The sequence below is a fragment of the Lynx canadensis genome, chromosome D1, assembly GCF_007474595.2.
Source record: "Lynx canadensis isolate LIC74 chromosome D1, mLynCan4.pri.v2, whole genome shotgun sequence".
Lineage (NCBI taxonomy): Eukaryota > Metazoa > Chordata > Mammalia > Carnivora > Felidae > Lynx > Lynx canadensis.
In genome coordinates, this window is record NC_044312.2 from 100207254 (window position 1) to 100234587 (window position 27334).

At 48.4% G+C, this 27334-nt stretch overlaps 1 protein-coding gene across 5 annotated transcripts in view; it reads left to right on the top strand.

The window, feature by feature from the left end:
• PTPRJ (protein tyrosine phosphatase receptor type J) overlaps window positions 1–27334 on the top strand; it is a 173234-nt gene that overhangs the window by 23359 nt on the left and 122541 nt on the right. Inside the window, exon 1 of one of the 5 annotated variants that reach the window (XM_030333586.1) lies at window positions 2768–3105. The exons of 3 other annotated variants lie outside the window; for them this stretch is intronic. In XM_030333586.1, the coding sequence (XP_030189446.1) occupies window positions 3067–3105 (39 nt within the window). In that variant the 5' untranslated portion in view covers window positions 2768–3066. Of the gene's footprint in view, window positions 1–2767; window positions 3106–27334 lie in introns of those variants that run through there. One more of the 5 variants, XM_030333588.1, reaches the window with a different exon arrangement.

The window sequence follows — 27334 nt, forward strand, 5'->3', positions numbered from 1 at the left end:
CTGGCAACCACTTAATTTGCTTTCTGTTTCTAATTTGCCTCTTCTGCGTTTTTCATATAAGTGGAATCATACAACATTTGACCTCTTGTATCTGGCTTATTCTACGCAGCATGATGTTTTCAAGATCCATCCTTATTAGAATGTGTATCAAGACTTTATTCCTTTTTATGGCTGAATAGTGTTCCGTCATAGGGATGCATCATGTTTTACTTCTCCTTTCATGAGGGGGTGGACAGTTGAGGGGCAGAAAGGGAGACACAGAATCTGAAGCAGACTCCAAGTTTTGAGCTGTCAGTACAGAGCCTGATTCAGGGCTCGAACCCACGGACCACGAGATCACGACCTGAGCTAAAATTGGGCGCTTACCTGACTGAGCCACCCGGGTGCCCCACTGCTTCCTTTTCTTTTTTTTTTTTTTTTTGTTAAGTCTATTTATTTTTGAGAGAGAGAGAGAGAGATAGAGGCAAGACGTGTTTGCATGCATGAGTTGGGGAGGGATAGAGAGAGAGGAGGGAGAGGTCCCAAGCGGGCTCCAAGCTGTCAGTGTGGATCCCGATGCGGGACTCGATCCCACGAACTGTGAGATCATGACCTGAGCCAAAATCAAGAGTCAAATGTCAACCAACTGAGCCATCCAGGAGCCCCGTTAGTCAAGTTTTCGTGAACATTTGTGTACACGTTTTGTGTGGACATATGTTTTCAATGTGGGACGATTCTGAAGTGGGGAGTGTATTTGGAGCCTGAGGGCAGAGTGGGCTGTGGGAGGCCCGTGCACGCATTTGCTGTTACCAGGCCAGTCTGGGGCAGACGTTGTGTGCTTCATTTCTTTCAAATAACCCTACAAGGCAGGGTCTGTTATTTCCCCCTTTTTTTTTACAGGTGAGGGTACTCAGACTCAGTGAAATTAAGTAAGCTGCACAACCAGGAAATGGGAGATCCCAGCTCTGTCCAGCTCTTAGCACGTTAGCATGCGTCTGCTCCTGGGAGACCAGGTGATTGCAGTGGCCTCGCTGGGAGGGGAGGCTGGGCGGTGCTGTGGAACTGGCAGTAAGCTGGACAGAATTGTGTGTGTGTGTGTCTGTGTGTGTGCGTGCACCGGTGTGAGTGCGCTGTGGGAGTGAGGGGAGGTGTTTCCGAGGCAGCATCGGTGGGCCTTGGTACATAGATATGGCAGTATCGGACTGTGTTGGATTCTTGGCACAATCTTTGTGACCTTGGGCTGATCTTGTCTCCTTTGAGCATCACCTTCCTCTCCTGGAACCTGGGGCTCTTCTCCTAGCCTCCTGCCTCCTGCAAGGCTGGTATAAATAAGGGAGGGAGGGGAAAAGGGAGGAGGAGCAGAGGAGAGTGAGGAAGAGGTTGTAACAGAACCTGTTAGAAATGCAGAGCCGATGATCTGGGAGGCAAGAAGGGATGTGCAGCAGGTGCAGGCAGGTGCAGGAGGAGGTAGCCAGCTGGTCTGGGAGGACATCCCTGTCCATCTGGGGATTCTGAATCCTGTGAAAGCACCTACACGGAGGCTAATGAGCTGCTTGTAATCCAGAGACTATTGATTTTTCCTAGTATTTGAATCTCAGCCTTTGTGATCTGGAAGAGTCCAGTGTTGACCCATCTACAGCATCAACAGCCTCCCTTAGCACATCCCTCCCATATTCTGGCCAGGCATCACCTTAAAACAGTGAGGCTTTCCTGGGTCTTAGAGGTCACTTGGGTGGCCTCTCCTATCTGGGCCTGTCTCTGTTCAAGTGGCAGGGCCGACTGTCCCCTTTATCAGTGACTTGCAGCTTGCCTGAGTTTTGTGAAAAGCTTGTCATTGTCCGTTAGAAAATAAAGACAGAAACCTCTCCTTTGGATTTGCGTTGCAATGACTTGCTCTTGTTCTGACTCCAGTATTTTGCTGGGTTGTTATGAATCAGTCACTTAATTTTTTTTTTTTTAAGTGTGACAAGCACATTAGTCTTCCTATGAGAAGCCAGGCTTATGGGATGCAAGTCAGGTGATTTTTTTCTTAGCGTAAGTCGGACTCCTACCCCTTCCCCCCATGGGGGAGCGATCTGATGTGTTCTTCTTTATCCTGACTTATGAGGACCTGAGGGGACATACTTGTGAGATCCTTCCTTTGTGTGTTGCTGCTGTCTTGTCTCCAGGCAGCAGCTGTGGTTGGGGCTGCACTTAAGAGTTTGCATCACGTCGTATAGTCACCGTTCATTTATAAAATGGGTCAACTCCGAGGGTCTCATTCAGAGCAGAAGGGACCTTAAGGATCATTTGATCCAAACCTTTCACTTTGCAGAAGATGAAACTGAGGCCCAGAGAAGGGAAGTCACTTGCCTAAGACCACACAGCTAGTTACAGGGTGAATCCAGTTTCCTGGCTCCATGACCCTGAACTGACATTAAACTTTGAATAGTGAGCACAGTGGGTATTCAGGGACCATACCTATCTTTGACCTGTTTCTAGTGGATATGGACTTGGTCTTTGGGGGTTGAATTCTGATGTGTGTCTGCTGCATTCTGGCACCTGTGCTGTTTCTGGCCATTTGAGGGGAGGGGGAGCATGCTTATTAGCTCACCCAGAGGTGTTGGCTGCTGGGTGGCCCCTACCTGCCCCTCCCATTTATTGCATTTACCTCAAATAGAGAAACTAACCCAGTAACCAAATGACCTGATGGTTGGTAAAGCTGGGAGGCCGTGTTTGGGAGGTGGGTTGGGAAAGAACAAGCGTAAGTTTCCTTCTATAATAAAACTTGCTGATATAACGTTGAAAGTCACGGTCTTACTCATCGTCATCCAAGATAAGTCACACAATGGCTGATATCTGAGGTGCAGAGTTTCCCCCTTGAGAACACAGAGAGATGAACTTTGTGTGGGCTGGTCATTAGAAGAAAAACAAGAAGCCATTGGTCGGAAACACTCTAAATGTTAAGAGGTGGGAGATTGCTAAACTACTACGGTCAGTGAGGCTTGACAATGCTCAACAATAGGAAACGATGTTCATAACATGAGACATTTCGAGATGTGGACTACAAAGTAACAAAAGTCTAAACCCAGTTGGGCAAAACTGTGGATGAGGCTTCAAACTCAAAAATGTGTTTTGCATGGCCATGTGAGTATGCTCTACAGTACGATGTTTGAAAGGCCAATTAGGCTGACTTGGGCCAAGGCTGGGCTCTGCCACGTCGTTGCTGTGTGCTCTTAGGCAAGTGACTGGACTTTTCTCAACTCAGGCTTCTCATTTGTAATGTGGGCATGATACCTTACCTCTGGGTTGTTGTGAGAGGTGAATGGGATGCCTGGGACAGGGCTTCATGCCTTCCGTCTTGGACCTCCCCAGTGGAGGCAGTGCCCTGTGGCCGCGCGCTCAGACCACACCACGTTACCTGCTGCTTCAAGCACATCAGAGCTCCCCGGGCCTTCTGGATTCTGGACGCACGCACTCTCTGGGCTCGCCACACACACCACGTTCTTTGCAGATTCTCTAGTGTGCCGTGCCCTTTTTTGTCACCAGGCCCTTAGGGTGAAGTAACTCGTTTTTTTTGTTTTTTTTTTTTTTGTAATCTCCCTAAATAGACTAACTTCCCCAAGGGCACCATGTCACAGGGCCTGGTACCCAGTGGGTACTCAGTAAATGTTTGTTGAAGGAATTGAAGAGCTGGCCTTGAATCGGGTCTTTAAATACAGTGTGGGGCTTGGCGAGCAGGGTGGGAGCATTGTTCTAGGAGGTGGGCAGGGCACAGGGAGGCGGGGGTCACTACTGCCTATTCAGGGGCCAGACCCACCGAGCACAGCAGAGATTCACACAGGTGCCATCTGACTTTCAGTGTTCCTTGTCACACGGGAGTTGCCACACTGTAAGACATTTAACCCATAAGGCTTGATCAGTCTTGCTACCTTCTGTAGTTTGGGGCTGTGTGTGCTTGTTTATGAGAGAGACCCATCAAGGCCAGGCCTGTGCGGTGATAATATACGTACATAAGGCTGCTGGCATCGTGTTGACGTAAGACAAGAACTGGACGTGGAGGCAGAAGGCAGCCTGGGTTCTGTTTTGGGCCTTACCACTTTCTAGACTGGCGATCTTAAGGGGAGTGACGTTAGGGAAGGGAGTAATGCTTACCAGAGTGTTCCAAGTGCTTTTACACACAGGGTTCTCATTTAGTGTTTAGAGCAGGGGTGCGGCTCAATGTGATGGGCCACGCATGTGTGATTGGCGTTAATGAGGCAGTAGGGAGTAGTGGGGACTCTGGCAGGCTAAGACAACGTGCCCTGTTTAAAGGGGAATGCCCCCTCCCCCACCTTTTAAAATTAGAACTTTTTTTTTTTTTTTTAAATTTTTTTTCAACGTTTATTTGTTTTTGGGACTGAGAGAGACAGAGCATGAATGGGGGAGGGGCAGAGAGAGAGGGAGACACAGAATTGGAAACAGGCTCCAGGCTCTGAGCCATCAGCCCAGAGCCTGACGCGGGGCTCGAACTCACGGACCGCGAGATCGTGACCTGGCTGAAGTCGGAAGCTTAACCGACTGCGCCACGCAGGCGCCCCTAGAACATTTTTTAAGTTTATTTATTTTGAGAGAGAGAGAGCATGGGTATGCGTGGGGGGAGGGGCAGTGAGCGAGGGAGAGAGAATCCCAAGCAGGAACTCGATTCCATGAACTGTGAGATCATGACCTGAACGGGAATAGAGTCGGACGCTTAACCGACTGAGCCATCTGGGTGCCCCAGCACATTAGTTTTAAATGTGTTAGGCACTGTGTGCTTTTTGTTTGTTTGTTTGTTTGTTTGTTTGTTTGTTTTAACTGTAGTAATATAGCTACAGCATAACACTTAGCATCTTAGCCATCTCTGGGCGTAAAATTTAGTGGCATTGTGTGTATTCTCAGTGTTGTGCACCACTGTCCATGCAGGCAGTTTTTTTTCGTGCTTTGCAAAACCCACTTAATCCTCACTCCAACCTGGTGAGGTATCTCCAATTTCTAATCCTTACTGAAGAGTTGAGGTATCTGAGGTACCTGGCTGGTTCAGTCAGTTGGGGCATGTGACTCGTGATCTCTGTCTGGGTTGAGGGTTCGAGCCCCATGTTGGGTGTAGAGATTACTTAAAAACAGAATCTTAAAAAAAAAAAAAAAAGGAATTGAGGTACCTGACAGGCAGAGAGGTTAAATAGCTTGCCCAAAGGCCATGCAACTGGTGTTGGACCCGGGAGTGTAACCCTCGGGAACCCAGAGTTGTGGGTTATTCTGATTCTTTTTTCAAGAAAAGCTGGAAAGAGTTTTTAATGTTAAATTTCCTGCTTTAAAAAAATATTGACTCAAATTAACCAAACAAAACACTGTTGGGGCCAGATAACACCCATCTCTATTGTTGGCTGGGTGTAGTTCTCCCACCGACACCCACCCCCGCCTGTCTCCAGGAGGGGGTGGGAGGATCCAGGGAGATAAAGCACGGAAAGTCTTTTGTAACCGTGAAGAGCAATGTAACTGTCAGATACGGGGTTAGCGCAAGTGGCTGGTGCGCATGTTGGGTGCTTCCTACGTGCCAGGTCCTGTTCTGAGCACATTAGAGCCCTCGAGGTGGGGGTAGTGTTCCTTCCTGTTGCAGATGAGGAAACTGAGGCACGGAGGTCAGCTACTTCCTCCGAGGCCACACGGCTGGGCGTGGTGGGTGGAGTCAGGCTCCAGAGGAGGGAGTGGGGTTCTGTCTACTGTGCTTGTTGCCTTGGTTTGGGCCCAGCTCTGGAGAGCCGCTGGCGAAGGGGAAGGGATGGACCCTGTGTTAGTCCCCGGACTGGCCCCCGATGCCGTGCGGGGCTCTTGCTCGCTTGATTTCACCGGCCCTCGCCACCATCTGGAGGCAAGGCTGTGGTGGGGTTTCTCACGTTGCAGATGTGGAAACTGACACTCCAAGAGGTCTGGTGACCTGCCAAGGTCACACGGGCAGGGAGATCGCACACCAGGATTTGAACTTGGATCAGAGAGACTGCAAAGCCCGCAGGATTCTTTCCTCTACATGGAAAAGTAGTAAATGAACTGATTTCCAGTTTTTTAAAATTTATTACTATTACTATTTTTAATAGCTGTGGAAGGGGAGAGAGCACTGAAAAGGGCAGTAGGGAAGACTTACATCAGCTCTGCCGGCTGGACCGAATGGTGTAGCAGTTTCCCTTCTTGTGCATTTGGGTGGCTCCTTGGGGGGCGGGGGGGGGTCACATGAGTCTAGACTGGGCTAGAGCCACATGGGGGCACGGGTGGGTATTCCTGGGGTGAGTGTCCCAGTCTTACTTCTCATTTCTTCTTTTGTGAAGGCTCTGTCAGTAACAACCTCCTAATTCTGCTTGTTTTGATCCACATCCTATCTCTAAGTGGCGTTAATGGAATTAAAAAACAAACAAACAAACAAACAAAAAAAAAACCACAGTCCTGACACAGGTGTTTTCAAGGTTGGCATCTGGGAAACGTTGTCAGGAGGCCTTGCCAACCAAAATGTTGACTGCCATCCCTGTTCGTTCAGCAGGTTCCTCTTGCCGCCTGCTGTGTGCCAAGCCCTGTGCTAAGTAGCAGCGGGGGAAGGGATGGAGGGTGAGGTCCCCGTATACCAGGACCTCCCGTCGGGTGGGGGAAGGGAGGGGCAACTGCTCTGCCTCTTGTAACAGCAGATACAGCCCTTAGGGAGGCTGTTCCTGGCAGCAGGAAGAAGGCTAGCAGGGGCGGGGGGGGGGGCAGCTGGGAAGGCAGAGACACATCCAGAGGGGGCCTTGGGAGAAGAGGGCTCGTGGGTCTCATCTGTCTTCCTCTCCCCAGAATCTAACTCAGGGGCCTGCAGACAGTGGTTGCTGAGAATTTCAAGGTTGCTTTCAAGATGTTGAGCCCCACGGGGCAGAAGGTGAATGACACGTGATTTTTAACTCCGTTGGGGCCACTGTCATTTCTTCCAGACACAGGGACTAGGCCTTAGAACTAGGAGGACCAAGAATCTGGTGCTGTGGAGGCCCACGTTAGGTGTGGACAGCAGGCCTGGAGTCCATGGCGTGCAGGGGTCTGAGGTCAAGGCCAGTGTTCTGGTGTGGAGGCCTGAGCCAGTACTTGGTACTCGTCAGCTTGACAGCTGCTTCATAGACGAGTGCCTGTGCACCAGGACCTGTGGGGTGAGGGGGGGCAGAGGCTGGGAGCAGCCCTCTGCTGCCTGGAAGTGCTCAGTAAACACTTGTTAATCATTTCCTGCCTGGCAAGCCCTGCGGTGTGCCCAGGGGAGCCTTGGTTCATGTGGGGGAGGGGATGCTAGTCATTCGGATGGCCTGACCTCCTGCCCTTCTGGCTCCCCGGGAGCTGGGGTGCTGGCACCAGCCTGGGGAGGCAGGCAGCGAGAGTGTCAGTGAGGGTGTCAGCGAGGGGACCTCACTGTTGCCAGGCGGCCTCTCGGCTTAGTGAGCTGAACGGAAGCATGTGACGTACCCTGCAGGTGGCCACCCAGGGACTCCGGGATTCTGGGGGCCTAACTTGGACATACACCCAGATCCCTCCTACCCAGTCTTCTTCAGAGGAAGGGCCGTCCTCCCTGGGGGTGGCGAGGACCCCTCCCAGCCTAGTCTCTGGGACTGTGCTTTGACTTTTGGGTGTTTCTCTGCATGCAGGTGGCCCTGAGCCAGGAGGCTGGGGGTTAGTCTTGCTGAAGTCAGGTTGAGCAAGTGGGTTCTGGAATGTTCAGAGGCAGCCAGAGTGTCCGTGTGTCCAGACGAAGGGGGCTGTTTAGGTCTGAGGGATCCGTTTGATTAAAAGAAAGCAAAAACAGAAAACAAAAAACAATGATGTATTCCACATTAATAGGTGGTGGTGGTGGAGGGGGTTGCCATGGACAGTGGGTATGTTCTTTGTTCCTCAGCTGTGATGGGATGGTCTCTTATCTCTGGAGTGTCCCCCTTTCCATCTTAGGATCAGTTAGAGTCCCCCTAGGGTTGTGAGAACACTTGTGGGTCTATCTCCTGAGAGAAAAAAGGCATTTGTGGTCAAGCAAATTTGAACTGTGGGCTAAACCAAATCAAACAGATGTCTTTCTTGCAGGACTTCTTAGAACCTTTAGTATGCTTATGAGGGAGTAGAAAGACCTTATTTACTCCAGATTTTTATTTTATTTTATTATTTTTAAAAGTTTATTTTGAGAGAGACAGAGACAGAGACAGAGACAGCGCAAGTGGGGAAGGGGCAGAGAGAGAGGAAGACAGAGAATCCCAAGCAGGTGGAGCCCAACGCGGGGCCTGAACCCATGAAACCGTGAGATCATGACCTGAGCCGAAACCCAGAGTCGGACACTTAGCTGACTGAGCCACCCAGGCACCCTTTTACTGCAGATTTTTGTCTCACCTCCTGTTTCTCTCCCTTTTTGGAAGTATCCTACGAGACTAGGGTGTTCGAGAACCTGCTGCAGGAAATTCATTCGTTCTTTCAACAAATATTTACTGAGTACTTACTATGTACCAGTGACCATTCTAGGTACCTGGGATACATCATGACCGCGATTCAGACCAAGAGCCCCTCCTCTCCTGCCCCCCACCACCCCGGGGCGGGGGGAATTTGCATTCTCGCAGAAGCAGTGAACTGACCTTTGGGGGGCACTTACTGTGTGTCAGGCATGTGAGTTCTCACACATTTTCCTGTTGAACCCTCACATCAACCTGGCCAGGCAGATGGACCATTTTACAGATTAAGCACCAGACTCTAAGGGAGAAGAGGCCTTGTCCACTTTGGCTGGATTGTTCTTTTCGGTCTGTGCCTTTGAACTGCAAGAGGAGGTGGTCAGCGAGTTGCTGGAAGAGATATTAGGGTCGGAGGAGGGGGTGTTAAAGGCTGTGTTGTTCTTCCGTTGTGTCCCTTTATGACGAGCCGGTGAAGAAGTTCCTCTGAGGCTCTGAATCAGGCAGGGAGAGATGAGTGGCTCCAGAACAAGTGGTTTGTTTTCATGTTCTGTGCACTGAGAATCTCGTGGCTGATCGTGTTTCCCTTTGGTTTTGGTTACTAAGCACCCGAGAGCCTGATGTGTGGCCCATCTTGACAGTTCTGCAGAAAGGGACGAGGTGGTATACGTTTCTATGTACCGATCTTACTGCTGGCTTTATTATTTTCCCGGTGCTTATTTTCTCTTGGCCTGCCTCCCTTGACTGTTTATTTTATTCTTTTGTGTTGTTTGCATTATTCTAAGCCACCGTAAATACTTGGTGGGTGGAGCTGGTTATAACTAAATTTAAAAAATAATGGGAGGATGATTTGTGTAGGGTCCCCCAGCTAGTCTGTGGGGAGGCAGGCTCCACCCTTCCCACCGCACTCCGTGCCTCTCCAGACTGGGATCCACCAGCAGACAGGTCTGTTTGCTTTTGCAGCCACTGCGTTGTGGCTTCCAACGGAAGCTAGGCTGGCTGGATTGGAGGTCTTGAGTGGCTTGAACTGACCTGAATGTCACACACGTGGTTTGAGCAAGGCTGTGGGCTGTGGATTCCTTCTTGGTGCTTCTTCCTGCTTGTGGTGCAAAGGATTCCAAGCTGGGACACACAAGGCGAGCACTGGATGCTCTTTGCAACGACTTGCCTTTTCTTATGCTCAAGGCAACTCTGGGGACAGAAGAAGAGGAGCAGGTGGTATTGATGAGGAAACTGAGGCCTGGAGAGATTGATTGACTTCCTCCACGGGGTGATGGGTCAGCCTGCACCCCAACGTGGTGCAGACATGCTGCCCATTGCAAAGAAAACAAACAAACAAAAAACCCCAACCCCCCGCAAAAAACCAGACAGCCTCAGTGCAAGCTCACTGCACCCACTGTGGGTCAGAAGGCAGCATGGGAAGAGCTTAGGATTTGGGATTTGGACCCCATAAGTAAGTAATTTGCTTGAAACAGTTTAAGTAGTTTGCTCAAGGTCACAGAGCTATTACGTGTTAGAGTCAGGATTTGAACCCAGGCAGCTGACCCTACAGGTGAACTTACCGTCACTATCATATAGAAAGGGGCAGAAGCCTGGGACTTTTTTTGGGTAATGGCATCTGTGCACATGAAAGGAAAGGTACTCTGGACCCTCTGGGGTAGGGACTTGGTGTGGGTGGTCCCTGGAGGGCCGTAGAATGGGTGGGGGGACTTAGCCGGATAACAGCTCTGGGTGACTGAACTCATCTCTGAGCTCCAGATTTCTCACTTGTAAGATGAGATATGATAGTATGCCTCAGGGGGTTAAATGAAATAGGGACACATAGATGCTTGTACGTTGCTCTAAAAATGTCTGTGATGCGTGAATGACATTGTGCAAACAGGGAGAGTAGATGTAAATTAGTTGGACCGCCATCCAAAGCCCATCTCTGGGTTTTAGAATCCTGTTCCTTGCCAGATGGCTTATCGCTGCCAGAGCTCTGCCAGCACGCAGCATTCGGTCACCTCCCGGCTGGGGAGCCGTGGCTATGTGCTAGTCACGCCAAGCAAGCCACTGATGCTGCTGGTTCTCATCCGTGAGGAGAAGGCTCCCCGCCCTCCTACCCGTGTGCACCATGTCTGTGGACGTGCTCGGTTGGAGCTGCGAAGCACCTTGCAGAGGGCCTTCAGGTCTGCCCCCTGCAGAGCGGCTGGTTGGGGTGGGGGTGGGGGTATGTGGACGAGGGACAAAGGTGAGGACGGGTCAGCGGGTCTTAGTTTCTCAGAGAGCTCTGGGTAGAGTTATCAGGAAGCAGAAAGTCCTAGGAGCATCATTGAGTCCTGGAAACTTTTGTGGTTTCGAAAGTACTTTATAAACTGTAAAGCACTTTAGAAATGCAAGTTAGGAGGTTCCTGTACTACATGGAATAAAAACAAAATGCACTGAAAATGATGGATCTACCAGGCTGGGGTGGGGAGACAGACACGCATGTGCTTGCGTGTGTGAATGTGACTTACTTGTGATTTTAAAAATACTTCATTTATGTGGAACTTGGAAAGCAGAGAAAAGCCTTGAAAATACAAATCATCTATCATCCTACTAAGTAGCTCTCTCATGTAGTATGTTAGCCTGTATCCTTCCAGTGTTTTTTGTTTTTTTGTTTTTTTTTTTTGTGCTTCTTTGTATAGGCAAGGGGTTTTATAACCCTTCACCTTCAGGAATCTGTTCAACGCCAGCTTCTTCTCTTTGTTGAGTGCGTTTGTTGAGAATCCATTTTGCAGAGTCCTAGCCTAAGGCCAGGCACAAGTTGTACCCCCAGGGATGTTGCTGGGGTTGGGGCCTGGGGAAGGGGGCCACCAGTGGCATGAAGCTGTGGGGCCTGACTTCTGGAGATGTGGGAGAAATCTTGAAAGCGACATCCCTGGGACCAGCCAGTGGGATCCTAGGGGCTCTGAGGTGGGAGGGAGACTTCCTTCTCTTTTCGTTGTTTAGGTCTTTTTTTTCTTACCACCGGGTATAAGTAACAATAACACTTTAAAAATTATGTGGGGGCTCCTGGGTGGCTCAGTCAGTTAAGTGTCCGACTTCGGCTCAGGTCATGATCTCAGGGTCTGTGAGTTCAAGCTCCGCATTGGGCTCTGTGCTGACAGCTCAGAGTCTAGAATCTGCTTCAGATTCTGTGTCTCCCTCTCTCTCTCTCTGCCCCTCCCCTGCTCACGCTCTGTCTCTCTCCCTCTCTCAAAAATAAATAAACATTAAAAATTATGTAAAAAACAGTTAGTTAAAAATACAAATATAGTCCCGTTGGAGACCAGAAAGAGGCATGGGAGAAACAGGTTAAGTGAGCGCAAGATCCTTGGCAAGTGCCAGGAAGTGGGGGTGGGGAGGATCGAGAGCAAATCCCTCATTCTCAAGGTGGGAACAGGACACTCCCTTCAGTGTGACTTGAGAAGCTTCAGATTTGAGTGAGTGACAGCCCCTTTATTTCCTGCTTTGTTCTCTCCCAGGTACAAATTGACCCCAGTCTTCATTCATGCAAATGAGAGTTGCCAGAGGGAGGGAAAGATACCTGGGAGGGTAGATCAGAGGCCTTCCTTTCCTCTTGCCTCTCAAGTCCAGTCACCCCTCTCTGCAGGCTTCCCTGGTGTGTGTGTGTGTGTGTGTGTGTGTGTGTGTGTGTGTGTGTGTGTGTTGGGGATGGGGTGGCCCCCTTACAGCGGGGCCTGCAGGAATCCTGGCGTAAAGTGAGGCAAGCCTATTAGTTCTGTCCTTCCAGGCTGCTGGGAGTTTAAAATCACCACCTCCTGATCTCTGTGTTGTTTTCCTGCCTTTGGACACCCTCTGTTTAGGAACGGGATGATGGCAGGGGGAGGCGGCTACTTGGTCTTTATGAGAACAGCAGAGGCCTCTCAGTGGAAAGGAAACATCCTCCTTGGTTTCACTCTTGTCCTTCTGACCCTACTGAACAGATGTGCAGGGACAAGCCTGTCCGGACTCAGGACCTCCTGCTTCACCCATCTAGAGACACCAACCCCCTCCCCCTGCCAACCTCCCCCACCAAAAAAACCCCACCTCCTTTCTCTGAGCCTGAGAGGAGTTAATTGTGTTGAGGGGACCCAGGAGCCTTCAGGAAGGGGCCCTACTCCCTGAGTTGACTATTCAGCAAACACATTTGCCCAGGTCTAAAAATAAAATACGCCAGGGGCACCTACCTGGGTGGCTCAGTCAATAAGTGTCCGCCTCTTGGTTTCAGCTCAGGTCATGATCTCAAGTTTCGTGAGTTTGAGCCCTGCATCAGGCTCTGTGCTGACAGTGCGGAGCCTGCCTTGAGATTCTCTCTCGCTCTCTCTCTGCCCCTCCGCTCCTCCCTCTCTGTCTCTCTCTCAAAATAAATAAACTTAAAAAAATACACCGATCCAGGTTAAGTAAGGAGTGCCGTAATGTTGTGCTGCACATTTTGCTAGGGGGCCAAGCGAATGTTACCACTTCTGAGGCATTACCCTGAGACCTAGAATTAGGTTTTTTTTTCTCCCATTGTGGTGTTGAATGCTGTCAGCTTTTCCTTCCTAATTATTTAACCTTACAAACAGAGTAAAGTTGATTTGCTGCTAATGTCAGCATTAAGCACACCCTGTCTTCCTGCACACAGTTGAGGGCTGAATGCGGTTCTAGAGAACTTGTAGTCTGTGCTGTGCACAGAATGGTTGTCCTGGGTGCTGGTCACATGTGCAACTGGTAACAGAAGAGGAACCATAAATTTTGCAGGAAAGAATTTGTTTTGGTGCCGTGTTCTATTTACTTTGCATCACAGATTGTTTGAAAGAGGGATATTTTTGTTAGAGGAAAAGGAACTGTATGTTTGAGATAAGAAGTAGAATAAAGTGAAATAAATAGTTGAGTTTTATCAGGTGGGTGTCAAAATGGCATGGTTTCTGAGAGCACCCTTTCTCTGTGCTGTTCTAATAGTTATATGAAAATTAGAAAATACGAAGGAAGGGCCGGTTCCGAGATCCTGGTTAGATTGTAATTCATAATGGTGTTCCTTTTTGTTTGTTTTACAGAGCCGAGTTTGGTGAAATTTCAGGAGGTTTTAGCCAATGGCCATCCAAAGACAATAAATATTGCTTCGTGGGAAGGTCTCCACCCTGTGTCTTATTTGGTGACCGTTAAATGGTAGCCACATGTCAGAACCCATTATGCAAATGTAGAAGCGGCCAGATTTGAGTCAGTTAGCTTGGCTCCAGGCGTGAGACACCCTAGTTTTTGGTGCTGGTGGTGAAGGGTGTTGGCACAGAGAGTGGGGACTCTCTTTGTTCCTTGCTGCTGTGGGAATGTCTCTTGTCTCCTCCAGTCCCTTGTTTGGTTTGGTCCCTTCTTAGGCCATTTGGAGTTCCCTGAGTTGTGAGGACCTCGTGCATGTCTGTCGCCCATTAAGCTCACATTTGGAGGTCTTGTAGCTGAGCTGATACCGTCTGGGTGCAGAGCGAATGCTCAGTGAATGCACCCATCAGAGCCCGGGTGCCTGGGATGGGTCAGCAGCTTAGCAGCTTTCAAAAGCCTCTAAAAATCCAGCCATGTGTTGGTGCTACCATTGCCAGCCATTAGCTTGGTGCTTCCAGAAGGAACCATTGACTAAGTTGGGTATTAATGCTACTCTTGCTCCTGCCCCTCTTTGCCCTGGCTGTGCCAGCCAACCATGAACAGGCTGTAGGCAATAAATAAAGAAACAGTAAAGAAACAAGAAATTTGGACAGTTCACCCCTGGCTTATCCGACTTTATTTATTTTTTTGTTTTTTATTTTTTTCTATACTAGTGGCTTATTATAAAGAAATAATTAAGGGGCGCCTGGGTGGCTCAGTCGGTCGAGCGTCCAACTTCGGCTCAGGTCATGATCTCACGGTCTGTGAGTTCGAGCCCCGCGTCGGGCTCTGTGCTGACGGCTCAGAGCCTGGCACCTGCTTCGGATTCTGTGTCTCCCTCTCTCTCTGACCCTCCCCTGCTCATGCTCTGTCTCTCTCTCTCTGTCAAAAATAAATAAAACATTAAAAAAAATTTAAAAAATAAAGAAATAATTGAAATGCATACAAACAATTCAACCTAATAAATATTCATAACAGCATTTCGCATATTAAAAAAACACAAACCGCCTAAATGCCCAACATGAAAGTGATTAAACAAATTAGGCTATATCTATGGAATGGCAAACTACACAGACGTTAAAATATTATACAAATTGTTTGATGGTTAGGAAAATGTTCATAATGTTTCAAGTGAAAATTTATATTGCAAAGCATTATCTGCAGCAGGAACTCTTTCTTGTGAAAGCACAGGGATACACAGATGAAAAGAAGGATTTCGAAGAATTTGGTTATTTTTTCCTTAAAGGAGGGACTTGGGGATAGATTTCTTCTCTCTTGTGACTATCTATATTTGCTAAAATTTCAGTAATAAACAGGTATTTTTCTTTAATAAAACTGTAAAAGCTTTTATTAAGCAAAAAATAATGACTTCTTTGTTTTGTGTTTATTTCCTCTCCCTGTGGAATAAATAGTTGGCATTTCATTACTTCAAATGGAGTTTATCTGACTTTATTTTGAGGGGCATGTGCCAGAGTTGGGTGAAGAAAGATCCCTGATAAAAAAAAGAAAAAAAGGAAAAAAAAAGAAAGATCCCTGGATAGAGACAGATGCCTTTTTTTCTTTCTTTCTTTCTTTTTTTTTTAAAGAGCCATTCTACTCATGGTTGTGGAAACACCAGGGTTTAAGGCATCAGGGATGGGAATGAAGCCAAAATGGGTATGTGCAAAGGACAAACGCATTGAGAATGGGTAAAAAAATGTGGGCCGCCCTGTAGATTACCATGTGATTACACTGCTCTAGCCCTTCAAGCATGCAAACACCCTGAGAAAAAAAGCAGACACTTGGTGTAGGTCTGGCACACTTAGGCTTTCAGTGCAATCTCCAGTGTTGTCTTTCATACATTTAAACAATTTTTCCTTTTTATGGGTCTTTTCTTTTGAAGGGAAGCTCTGTGTGTATTTCATTTGTCAAGTAAGATACAACATAGTAATCCCTTTCCTGCCTGAAGGTGGCAAGTAATTCCTTCCAGCAAACTGGGTAAGAACCACGGGTATGGAGCCAGGCTGCCTGGGTTCCAACCCCTGCTCTGCCACTTACCAGCTCTGTGAGCTTGGCCAAGTTCCTTAACCGCTGTACCTCAGTTTCCTACCCTGGAAAATGGGGAAAATGAAAGAACCTACGTCATCACATTGTTGTGGGGATTAAACACGTAATCCGTGTGGAGGGTTTAGAGAAATGCTGGGCACGCGGTGAGTGTCGTGTGAGTGTTAGAGAAGATGATTAGGATGTCTCGCGGGGCACTGGTGGAGCCCTGGTCTGCTGAGTCTGGAGCCCTGGTTTCCGGCCTGATTCTAACACACTGGGTGCCTTTGGGTCTGGCACTTTCTCTCTCTGGGGTTCTGATTTCACATCTGTCAAGTGAAGAAATTTGACTTGAATAGTGCTGTTTTTGGACTCTGTGGTAAGGGGTAGAGGTCGGGGCAGCCCCAAGACATAGTGGCAGAGGCCTGTAGACTCCCATCTTTGCTTCAGCTGGAGCAGCTGCGGCTCTTCCATTTATGGGTTTTGGTTTTAGGGAAAAGTAAGGTTCTGTAGTGCACGCGTGCACGTGTGCGTGCGTGTTTGCGTGTGTGTGAGAGAGAGGCAGGTGGATGGACAGACAGAGAGAGGGAGACAGAGAAGTGTGGAGGTAGCTGAACTTCAGGACCCTTCCTAGGGAAGAATTGTGGGGGGTGGGTGAGCCGAGGGGAAGTCAGTGGGGAGGGGGCTGGCAGGTGTGATGGGGCCTGGGGAGCGGGATTTGAAGGGCTGAGGTCACATGGGACAAGACAAGACTAACTGTAGTGTGGGGCAGAGCAGTGGGGGAAACGCTGTCATCAGTTTTGTCCAAGTGTACGAGCTGATTTGCTTACGGGGGAGGTACAAATGCCCGGTGTTAAAAGGCGACCAGAATTTTGAGGAGACATTAAGGGAAACGTTAAGGGTAAGAAAACTGAGAAAAATGACTAGTAAAAAAGTGTAGACATTCAATGTTGTTTCAGTTTTGTTTTTTTTTTTTTTTTTTTTTTTTTTTTTTTTTAAGCAGTCTCCACACCCAGTATGGAGCCCAATGTGGGCCTTGAGCTCCATTACCCTTGAGGTCAAGACCTGAGCTGAGATTCAGTTGGATGCTTAACCGACTGAGCCACCCAGGTACCCCTTTAGCTTAGTATTTCTTGCTGGAGGTCACCCCAACTTGAACAAAACAGCTGTTGCCTTTGCTGGAATTTAAACCAGGGGGAGCCTGCTGGTCATTAATACTCTTGCTTCCTCCTCCTTCTTTCCTTTCTTTTCCTTTCCATTCTAATAATCACTAGGAATTTCCCCGATAAGAAGTCCCATTCATTCCTTTGTATCATCACTTAGTGATGAAGGGCTGTCTTGCCAAGTGGAAAACCCATTCACGGGCGAAATCTGTGTCTTTCTGAACTGGAGTTTTCCCTGGGATTTTGAACTTCAGTGAATGTTTCCTACCGTCTTTTCAATTATAGTTGGATCCACAATCCAAAGGAAGGCCTTTATGATTGGTCCAAAACAGGATTTTGATTATTTGTGCCCTCCTAGGCCACCTCTTTGGTTCAAAAAGTCTTTCTGCCCAGCTTCTAGCACACCTCTTTCGGTGGACCTCTCCCCCCCCGGACCCAGGCCCATGTTCACATTCCTCCCACACCTCTCTTAGTGACTTCATCAATCTCTGGGGTTTGATGTTTTGATTCCGAACTAGACTGTATACTCACTGAAGACAGGAAATGTGCTTCAATTTCTTTTCTGTTCCTCTACCGTGACCAACCTTTTTTTCTTTCTCTCCGTCTGTCTCGAAGATCGAGGCGATGGGGGAAACTTCCTCGCGTGTGCCATCAACAGCCGAGGCTGGTGCATATCGGCATCGGGGGCCGTGCGTTCCACCCTGTTCAGAAACACTGTGCTGCCGCCCTATTTACCGGCCAGTGAGTGCTGAACATTTGGTTGTAGGGTGTATGTGGATCACTAGGTTTCACGCACGAGCTGTGTTGTTATTTCCCTCATTCAGAGTGGCATCTAAGCCAGGGCTGCTTGGGGTTTTTCCAGGTCCGCTAGACCTGGCCAAGGCAGCAATCCCGTGTTGCTCAGCTGTATTTCTTGAGCCCTGCCTGGAAGGCCTGACACACGGCGGGTAGTCAGGAAGAGCTGAGTCAGGAATAGAAGGAAAAGTAAGGGTATATGGACTTTCTTCTGAGCTTGCTGTCCATGGCTCTCGAGGGGGCTTCTGATTTCTTTCCGTAGTGCCATCTGCCAGGGCCCAGGAGGGTGTGGAGGAAGTGAGGATCCGGGTCTCATCGGTGGGCTGTGTGCCCTTGCTGAGGGATTAGTACCCGGGACTGGAAGCGTCAGGATGGCTCAGCCTCATACATGTAGTTTAAATGTGGTGGGGTGTCGCAGACTCAGAGGCCTCTGGGGGTGTGGTGGGCGGCCTGGCAGAAGATAAGTGGGCAGTGGATGTTGATTGTCAGTCTTGGAGGTTACAAAGAGGTGACAGGGACGCCTGGGTGGCTCAGTCAGTTAGGCATCCGATTCAGCTCAGGTCCTCATCTCGTGGCTTTGTGGATTTGAGCCCGGCATTAGGCTCTATGCTGGCAGCATGGAGCCTGCTTGGGCTTCTCTGTTTCCCTCTCTCTCTGCCCCTCCCCTACTTGCGCTGTGTTTGTCCATCTCAAAATGAATAAATAAACTTAAAAAAAAAAAAAAAAAAAAAGACGGCACGACCGGATGGGATTGGGGGTTGCAGGCTGCACGAGGAAGCGCACTCCTAGGAAAATCCAGAGTTTTAAATGTGATGTCTCTTAATTTTGAAGGGTTTTGGCAACAAATTCACGTCAAAATCGTGTTCTGCTGGCCTGCGAGTGGGAGACGAGGCGGGTGAATGCCAGAGGCCATCAGGGGACACGCACATGCCATAGGGTCAGATTAGGTGGGGGTTAGTCACCATCCAGATGGTCAGATACCGGGATCGCCACAGAAATGGACACGACATGCAGAGTGCGTGGGGCAGATGCCAAAAGTTGGCATCCAGGAGGCGTTGGTGACAAAGGCCAAGTTCTTTGCCCACCCAGAAAGCCTTCTGTCCCTTGTCTCCTTCCCTCCCCCATGCCTTCAGGGGCTGCTCACTGTTCCCCGTAGCATAAGTCCGAATTTTCCAGTCTGCATCCAAGGGCTACCATTGGCTCTGCTGTGACGGTGTCCCCCACTTCAGTGGGTGACCTCAGTTTACCCTTCCCCTTGGTCCCGCTGGACTTCCCCGGCTGCCGTTGCCTGAGCCCGCTGGGGCTTCTGAGACCTGCCCACGGTTTCTTCCTTCCTGGCTTAATTCATGCCGTTCCCGCTTCCTGGAACGCTCGTCCCCCCCAGTTTACGGGAATCCTACTCTCCATTCATCCTTCTGAAATCCGCTGCCCTGCCCACTTGGTAAATTTAGAATAAATCACATCCTTCTCTCAAGTTTCCGTAGCACTTTCCCTCCATCTCTACCGTGGGGTTTGGGTCACAGTTGTTCAGAAGTCTGTCTTCTGTGGTAGATGATGATAAGGTCATGGTGGGATGGTTCCAGTCTTAACTCATCACTGGGCGCCCTCAGTATGTGGCTCAGGGTAATAGTCAACAGAAGTTATTGAAATAGACAACAGAGAGCTGCTTAAGGTCTATGGTGAGCATGGAAAAGGGGCCGTCGGCTGGAGCACGGGGTGTGATGGGAGCAGGTAAGGCTGGGTCTAAGTCCTCTTCAGCCTAAGGCAACACCCAGGCCATACCTTTGACCTGGGAGGCCACGTCCTGTGTGTCTTCTTCATGCGGTGGTGAGCCCGTGTGGGCCTGACTTGAACACTGGGATTTCAGGTCTGTCCTTGATGCCCACCAGAAGCTGAACAAAACAGATCCAAGTCATCGTTCCCCGCCCCCCAGGACGGCTTCTCCCCCAGGAGACTTTCTCCTGCTCACTATGGCAGCCATCCTGGTGTCCTTGGAGGTGGTGAGGAGGTGGGAGGAGCCTAGGGGTTGTGAGCAGGTGGAGAGCTAGAGGAGGCAGTGTGTTGTAGGGAGAACCCTGGTTCTGGAGTGTGGAGAAGTGATTTCCAAGTGCCACATCTGCGGTCTCCAGCTGGGTGACTTAGAGCAAGACTCATAACCTCTGAGTTTATTTCCTCACCTGGTTTAAGCAGTTGCTAAGGTCCTTTGGGCCCTGACATTCCATGACCCAGGGTCTGTTGGGTCAGGTGGCTTTATGGTAGGTTCACTAACCCCTATGTCATTCCACGTCTTCGTGGACTTCAGCACAGGGGCTGCAGGCCCTCAAGGGGACACTGTGGCATTGTCAGATTTTCTGCTTTTTCTTCAAAGAATGCTCAGGGTCCAGGCAATGAGTGGGAGTGAGAGGGGCTCCCCGGCTGAAAAAAACACCTAAGTTGATAGTATTCACTGTTGCATTTGGCTCGCATATTAGACAAAGCAAAGGTCTCTGCTACTACAGAGTTATATATTTTCTTACCTTTTTTGAAACCCAAGATCTTCTTTTTTTTTTTTTAATTAAAAAAATTTTTTTTAATGTTTCCTTTTTTTTTTTGAGAGAGAGAGAAAGACACACACAGAAGCAGAGACAGAGCATGAGCAATGGTGGGGCAGAGAGAGAGGAAGACACAGAATCTGAAGGAAGCAGGCTCCAGGCTCCGAGCTGTCAGCACAGAGCCCAACACAGGGCTGGAACCCATGAACTGAGAGATCATGACCCAAGCTGAAATTGGATGCTTAACTGATTGAGCCACGCAGGCGCCCCTCTTCTTGGTTTATCTTACCATTTTGTGCTTTCGATAGAGGCATGGCACCAGGAAACGTTTCTCTTACAGGGGTGAAGTGGTTGTGAGGATGGACATTGGTGCTGGGAGCACCCCTTCCCCCATGCTGTCACCTCCCCAGGTGGCCAGTCCAAGCACGGGGACCTGATGTTGCCACATCACCAGTTCTTCACGACACACTAGAGATGGGGGCTTTTAATGGGAAATTTATTAATTGTTGAAGTTGGCTTAGATTTGTTTCAAAACATTGTGTGGGGCAACCAAACTCATTCAGTTCTGTAGTCCAGTAGCTACTGGAGAGGGAAATTACGACTGCAAGTTAGGGCTCCCGCAGTTGAAAGGTAGTTTGGAAGTGAACCTAAAGCAAGAGAGAACATTTTATTTATTTATTTTTGAAAATATTTTATTTATTTTTTAAGTAATCTCTGTACCCGACATGGGGCTCGAACTCACAACCCTGAGATCAAGAGTCACCTGCTCTACTGATTAAGCCAGCCTGTGTGCCTTAGACCTTGTGACCTCATGCATATTGGTCCAATGACTTTTCCCTTTACAGAGCCATGAAAAATAATTCTATTATTTAAAAAAATTTTTTAATTTTGTAATGTTTATTTCTGAGAGAGAGAGAGAGAGAGAGAGAGAGAGAGAGCAAGCAGGGGAGGGTCAGAGACGGGGTGGACAGAGGATCTGAAGCAGGCTCTGTGCTGACAGCAGACAGCCCGAAGCAGGGCTCAAGCTCGGGAACCGCGAGATCACGATCTGAGCTGAAGTTGGAAGCTTAACTGACTGAGCCACCCAGGAGTCCCTATTAGTTTTTAAATGGGGGAAAATTGTGAAACATTGCATGTACATAGTTGCATAAAGTTTAGGTTATATAGGAAGATATGAAGAGGGGTCATTACTCTTTGCTCTTTCTTCCCTTCCCAATTATTTTTACAAGAAGAAATGTCTAACTAGTTATGACTTCAGACAAATCCTCTAACTGCTCCATATACAAGTTTCCTATGTGTTATGGGATAATAGTAAAACCTAACATGTTATTATTTCTTCAGTGTAGATTAAGTGAGGTGATACAAAATCCCCCAAATCCTATGTACATGTTAGAGGTATTCATAGAACTTTCTTTTTCTCTTTTGTGTATTCAGGATTTCTTTGGCAATCCCCTTTGTAATTATTGCACAGTTTGTACCATGCATACTTGCTGAACATTCATATTTAGCTGCCTAAGGGGAAATAATAAAAATATTAAAGGCGAACATACTGTTTTCAACTTGAAGTCCTGTTCTGTCCTTCTTGCTTCCACGTGGGAGCCTAAAATTGCTTTCTGCACCATCTCATCCCCTGGACCCATGAAGACTTCTGATGAGTGCCTCACGGTAAGACTAGGGGAAATTTCTCTCTTAATTAGAAAGGAAATAGAGTCTTGTATGTTCTTTGGAGCTAGTGATGGAGATGATAGTATAAGAAGTTCTGGACATTCAAATGTAAAACAGATTAATTTGTAGGAATGTTGGATTTTTATCTGGACAGATGTTTTCCTTTTCATGGAGCTGGTTGGGAGTAAAGATGGGAGCAGAGCTTTGTTGGTGTTTTATTTTTGCTTTGGGCTTATAGTTAGTTAAGATTAGCTCTTGCTGTATATAACAACAATGGAAAACCGCTCGGTAATTTAACAGAGGCTTAAGTGATGTAAAGGATAATTTCTCTTCCACATAAAAGTAAGTTGGAGGTAGCAGCCCAGGGCTATGAGAGCCCTAGGGTGTCATCTGGGACCCAGGCTCCCTTCTTCCCGCACGGGCTTCTACCGATGCTCCATGGTGCAGAGTGGCTCCCAGGACTCCAGTTTTCATGTCTGAGCTGTATCCTGGTGGAAGGATCCTTCTCTGTGGAATCAGCTCTCTCTAAGCTCTTCCCTGGAACCTCCCTGGAACATGCCTGCTTATGCCTCACTGCTTGTGACTTAGTTTCACGCACGCACCTTGCTGCAAGAGAGGCTGAGAAATGTGGTGTTTTAGTCCTGGATGCATTATATAAAATAGAAATCTTTTACTAAGGAGGAAGAGGAGACTGGGGGCTGTGGATGTGGATGACGCCCACTGTTTTAAAGGACTTGAACGGATTGTAGACATTTGTAAACTGACTTCCGTCCTACTTCTCGGCTTGCCTCGGACCAGAAGAACCATCTGATCCTTCTGCACGGTGACCATTGCCTGTTGGAGTCTCAGTGTACAGACTCCTAGTTGCTTGCTTTTTTTTAATACATGGTAGAATGAGGATGCGGGGAGCCTGAAAAAGTGTGTGTGTGTGTGGGGGGGGTGCTGAATGTAAACTATCACAGGAACAGAGGTAACCTGCGTTGAGATGTAGAATGAGCTCGGGCCCTGGCCTCAGGAGATTTGGGTCAACTCCGGTCCTCCTCTGGGACTCTGTCATCTCTTACGTCTCTGAGCTTTGCATAGCAGTGAGGTGGGGGGAACCACTAGCACAGGGCTCCCCCCCCCCCCCCCCGCCGGAGCCTGTGGAAGTCCCTAGTGGACTCTAAAGCATGATGCAGACGATTAATACTCAGCAGGCATGTGGGAAGCACTGACAGTATGGAAGGAAGATGTAAAAGATGGGGGTCTCTTTCTGTGGGGCTAGGATTACATCTCTGAGTACTGTCCTTGGATCGAAAGGCCTGTAAGGATGGATCTGAGTCTGGCTTAACACGCTGGTGGGGTGGGGTCAGATTCTGGCTCCGCTCCTTCTAGCTCAATGGGCAGACTTGGCCTGGGCAGAATGTGGGATTGGAAACACACACCTGATCTTCCTTGTTAGTGTCCCGATGCCTCTCATGTGACGGCCATCTTGCCATGGTGAGTATGGTACCAGGGATTAAGGATACACCATTTTTGTACAGTGCGGTTCCTGAAGACAAGCCCGTTGCTTCTCCTGTTCCAGCGCTGGAGCTCAAGGGGACGGCGTGTCCTTCGCTGTGTTGGCACGCTTCAAGAGTTATCATGCTGATGCCTGATTCTGCCCCCTACCCGTTGATGTTAGGACCCAGCCTCATGTTAGGGGCAGCATCCCTGTGACTGTGTCATAGGATTGTCATAAGGCTGAGTGTCCAGCTCAGGTGCCTGGTGCTGGGTCAAGCGACTGCTGTTGCTGCTGTGGCCAGCTGGCCAGATCAGGCCAGGTGGCAGAGGGTGATTTAGTCCCCAGCAAATTCCTGCTCTGTGTGCCCCAGGGCTGGGTCCTTTTTTTATGAAATTCTCATCCCTTGGCTCCGAACTTTCCTATGCCATCAGTTTCAAAACATTGTGAAAAAATATATTAGCGGGAGGGGTGGGGAGGGGAGGTGGGGAAGGGAGAAAAAAGAAACTGAGATGCCCAATCTAGCTCTGGCTGCTAAGCAGCTACAGAGACTCTTTGGCTTGGCCTCAAGTGCTTTTTAAAACTTCCTTTTAAGTTAGGTCCCAGATGTGATTTTGGTTTTGACCTTCTCTTTGATTACCTTGGCCTCTGGCTAATTAGCCAGTTAACTGATCATTCAATACCTACACTGTGCCAAACGCTATTTATGTGTGGAGGATGTTGATAAAACCCAAACAGACCAAATCCCCATCTCGTGGAGCTTACGTATCATGAGAAGACGGGTAGACATCAGGGCTGTGAAGAGAAGTGAAGTAGGATAAGGGGATACAGTGTGATGGGGCCTGGTGCTGTTTTTACATATGGTGGTCAGGGACTGGATGGGAGATCACCATCATGTTGGGTCCATGGCACTGGCCAGGTGGTGCATATGTCCAGTCTTGGCAGATGTTCAAGGCCTATAATGCCTGCCCTCCTCATTGGCCTTGGATGTACATCTGGGCAGTGTGACCAAGGACCAGTCACTGAGCTGCTCCAAACCTTGTGTGGAAATCTCTCAGAATGCCACATGGAGGCTGAGAAGGAGATCATCACCGGTGGGTCTGTATGTGAAATCTGCCCTTGATAGCTGTGTGGTGGGTGGTTATCGCTGATGGTGGCCCAGTTGTGGTTGGTCAGCAGATACAGAGCATTTGCCTCTACCAGCCAGCTGAGCATTCAACGAACGCTTCACTTACTAAAGGGCTTGTCTCCAAGGCCAACTGGGGCATGTGTGAAGCAGGGACTTGGGACGATTTCTCAGTTTGAGCTCCAAGGTGCTGACGCTGTTGACAGTGGCTGAGTGGAGCCCTTCTCGCTTGGTCGGAAAGCAACTATAAACTTGGCCCCAAGTTTACTTTTCCTCTCCTTCAGCCCATCGTGTCTGGTGCTAGGCATTGGCTTGGACCTTCCAGTTGGCCTTCCCCTCAAGATGGCATGTGAGAGGGATGTGCTCTGTTGGGAAGAACTTGGTTGTACAGGCAAAGACTTGTTCTAGAAAAAGAACAGAAGGTCATTCATATGGTGCTTCCCATTAGCTAGGCTCCCTCCCCCTTTTTTCTACTTTCTGTGTAGAAAACCTTTAAGAAAGGAAGATTCCCAGGCCTTCCTTAGAATTTAGATCCCAATTTCACATCATAGGATTGTTTTTCTTGGGTTTCGATGAAGGGCTTAAATAACATAGTGGATATGAAAGCATAATATAGATAATAGCAACCATTGCTATAATTGCATTAAAGGACACCTCTGTTCTTCAGATTCCTATTGGTTCATTTTATTTGTGAACTTTTAAAACATGTTTATTTATTTATTTTGAGAGAGAGAGCAGGCAGGGGAGGGACAGAGAAAGAGGGAGAGAAAGAGAATTCCGAGCAGGCTCCTCACTGCCTGTGCAGAGCCTGACTCGGGGCTCGTTGTCCTGAACTGTGAGATTATGGCCTGAGCCAAAATCAAGAGTTGGACACCCAGGTGCCCCATTCTTCTTATTTTTGTTTTTATTTCTATTTATTTATTTACTATTTTTATTAAAAAAATTTTTTTTAACATTTATTTATTTTTGAGACAGAGAGAGACAGAGCATGAACAGGGGAGGGTCAGAGAGAGAGGGAGATACAGAATCTGAAACAGAATCCAGGCTCCGGGCTGTTAGCACAGAGCCCGACGCGGGGCTCGAACTCACGGACCGCGAGATCATGACCTGAGCCGAAGTCGGACGCTTAACCGACTGAGCCACCCAGGTGCCCCTTCTTATTTTTATATAACAAATCATTAGAGTAATGCCTGGCAATATGTATATGTATATATGTATACACACACACACACACACACACACTCACACTGTGGAAATGCTTTACACATACTAATTTAATCCTCATAGCAGCCCTAGAAGGTAGGTACTATTATTTCGCCCATTTTACAGGTAAGGAACTAGGTATAGAGGTTAAAGAAGGTCAACTAAGCAGCAAGTGGTAAAGCTAGGAATTGAATCTGGGGAGCCTGGCCTCAGGGTCTAGGCTCTTACACATTGTACCCCAAGGCCTATTGGTTTTCCCACAAACCTTTACTAAAGAATAATGATGATGGCCTTGCCAACGATTGTGGCTCTTTATATGTTGTGCACTGTGTCATGCATTTCAGATGTTGAGCAAAAATCCTCATCCTAGCCTGAGGAGGAAATGAAGGCTTTGAGCATTTGAGGAACTGCTCAAAGTCTAAGGACGGGAGCCAGGATGTAGTCTGGTCTGTCTGGCTTCCGAATTCTGCTGTTTTCTCAGCACAGCGGCCTCCCTGCAGGGCCGCAACGCTCCCCTTCCCTGGTGACTCATGGTACCTCGTTACCTTCTTTCACACTCACTTTGTGGCCCGTGGCACAGGATGGGACAGTGGCCCATGTTTCTCCAGGCCTGGATCCAAGGCCACATGAGCCATTCCACGGAGGCCTGCCGTCAGAGCTTGGATCTGAAAGCTGTTAATCTAGCGGGGCCCCTCCACATCCCTTACTCCATTTTATTAAGTCCAGGGTATTCCCAGAGCACCCAGATCTGCTTTTCCTGTGCAAGGAGATTAGGCCAGTGTGGTCATGTGCAAGCATCCAGTTTCTGGTCACCATCAGGATGAGCAGTTTCGAGTGAAGTGCCTGGGCCTGGCGAACCCCTGGGAAGGGTGGGGACCATCTGTGCTGTCCTGTAAAGGAAATTGTGGTTTCTTTCTTTCTTTCCTTTTCTTCTTCTTCTTCTTCTTTCCCCCCTTTTTTAGTTTATGGGAAAGGGAGACTTGTGTCTCAATTGAGTCTTTGTGGCGTTGTATTACAGAGAGTCACAGAGAATGTTCTATGTAAATGACTGTGTGCCCTGATTAGAGCCTCAATAGGTGCCATTGTGTCATATTGCTATTATTGGCGATTGCAGGATACTAAATGATATTCTCATCAGGCTGAAAAAGCTCAGTGTTAGCAGCGAAACTCGGGGTTAATTATACTGCTCTGAATTAGAGCATAGAATTAAGTTGTAGGGAGAGCAGGGCTCTTGCTTTCTCCCCCTCTGTCTTTTCAGGGTTGTTGCTGGGGGTTTGATCAGAGTACCGTTTAACCCACGTTCTAAATTTGTACTTACTGGCATTTTGCTCTGCATGAGTTACTGCCCCTTTTGGCGTTGGGAAACACAGGGCCAATTTATAGGACAGTTGGAGAGGGGAGAGATGGTCTACTTAATAGTGCATTCTTCTTAGTCAATAGCTGGGTAAAAACTAGCATGAAGATTTAAGTCTTTGGGGAGTGCCGGACCCTCTGGAGGGGCCTCTTTTAATTGAGCTCTTCTGGTCTCTTCTGCCTTTGAATTATCTGCTGCTGTGATCCTGACTCACCTCTTTGAAGAAATGACACACTGACCTACATCTCGGCTGAAACTGATAGAGGAGTCTATCTCTGCTCTGCCCCAGCTTGGTGTTCCCCACACGACCTACGAGGGAATGTGTCTGAGGGCTGAGGCAGGCCCTCTCGGGTTTCATGCCATTGACTGCTCTGCCTTGGTTTAAGCACAGAGCTTGGCTCTTTTTGAGTCATCCCCGATTGTAAACTTCCTGCATTCCTTTTGCTCATTCATCTGTCTATAAATTTCATGTCAC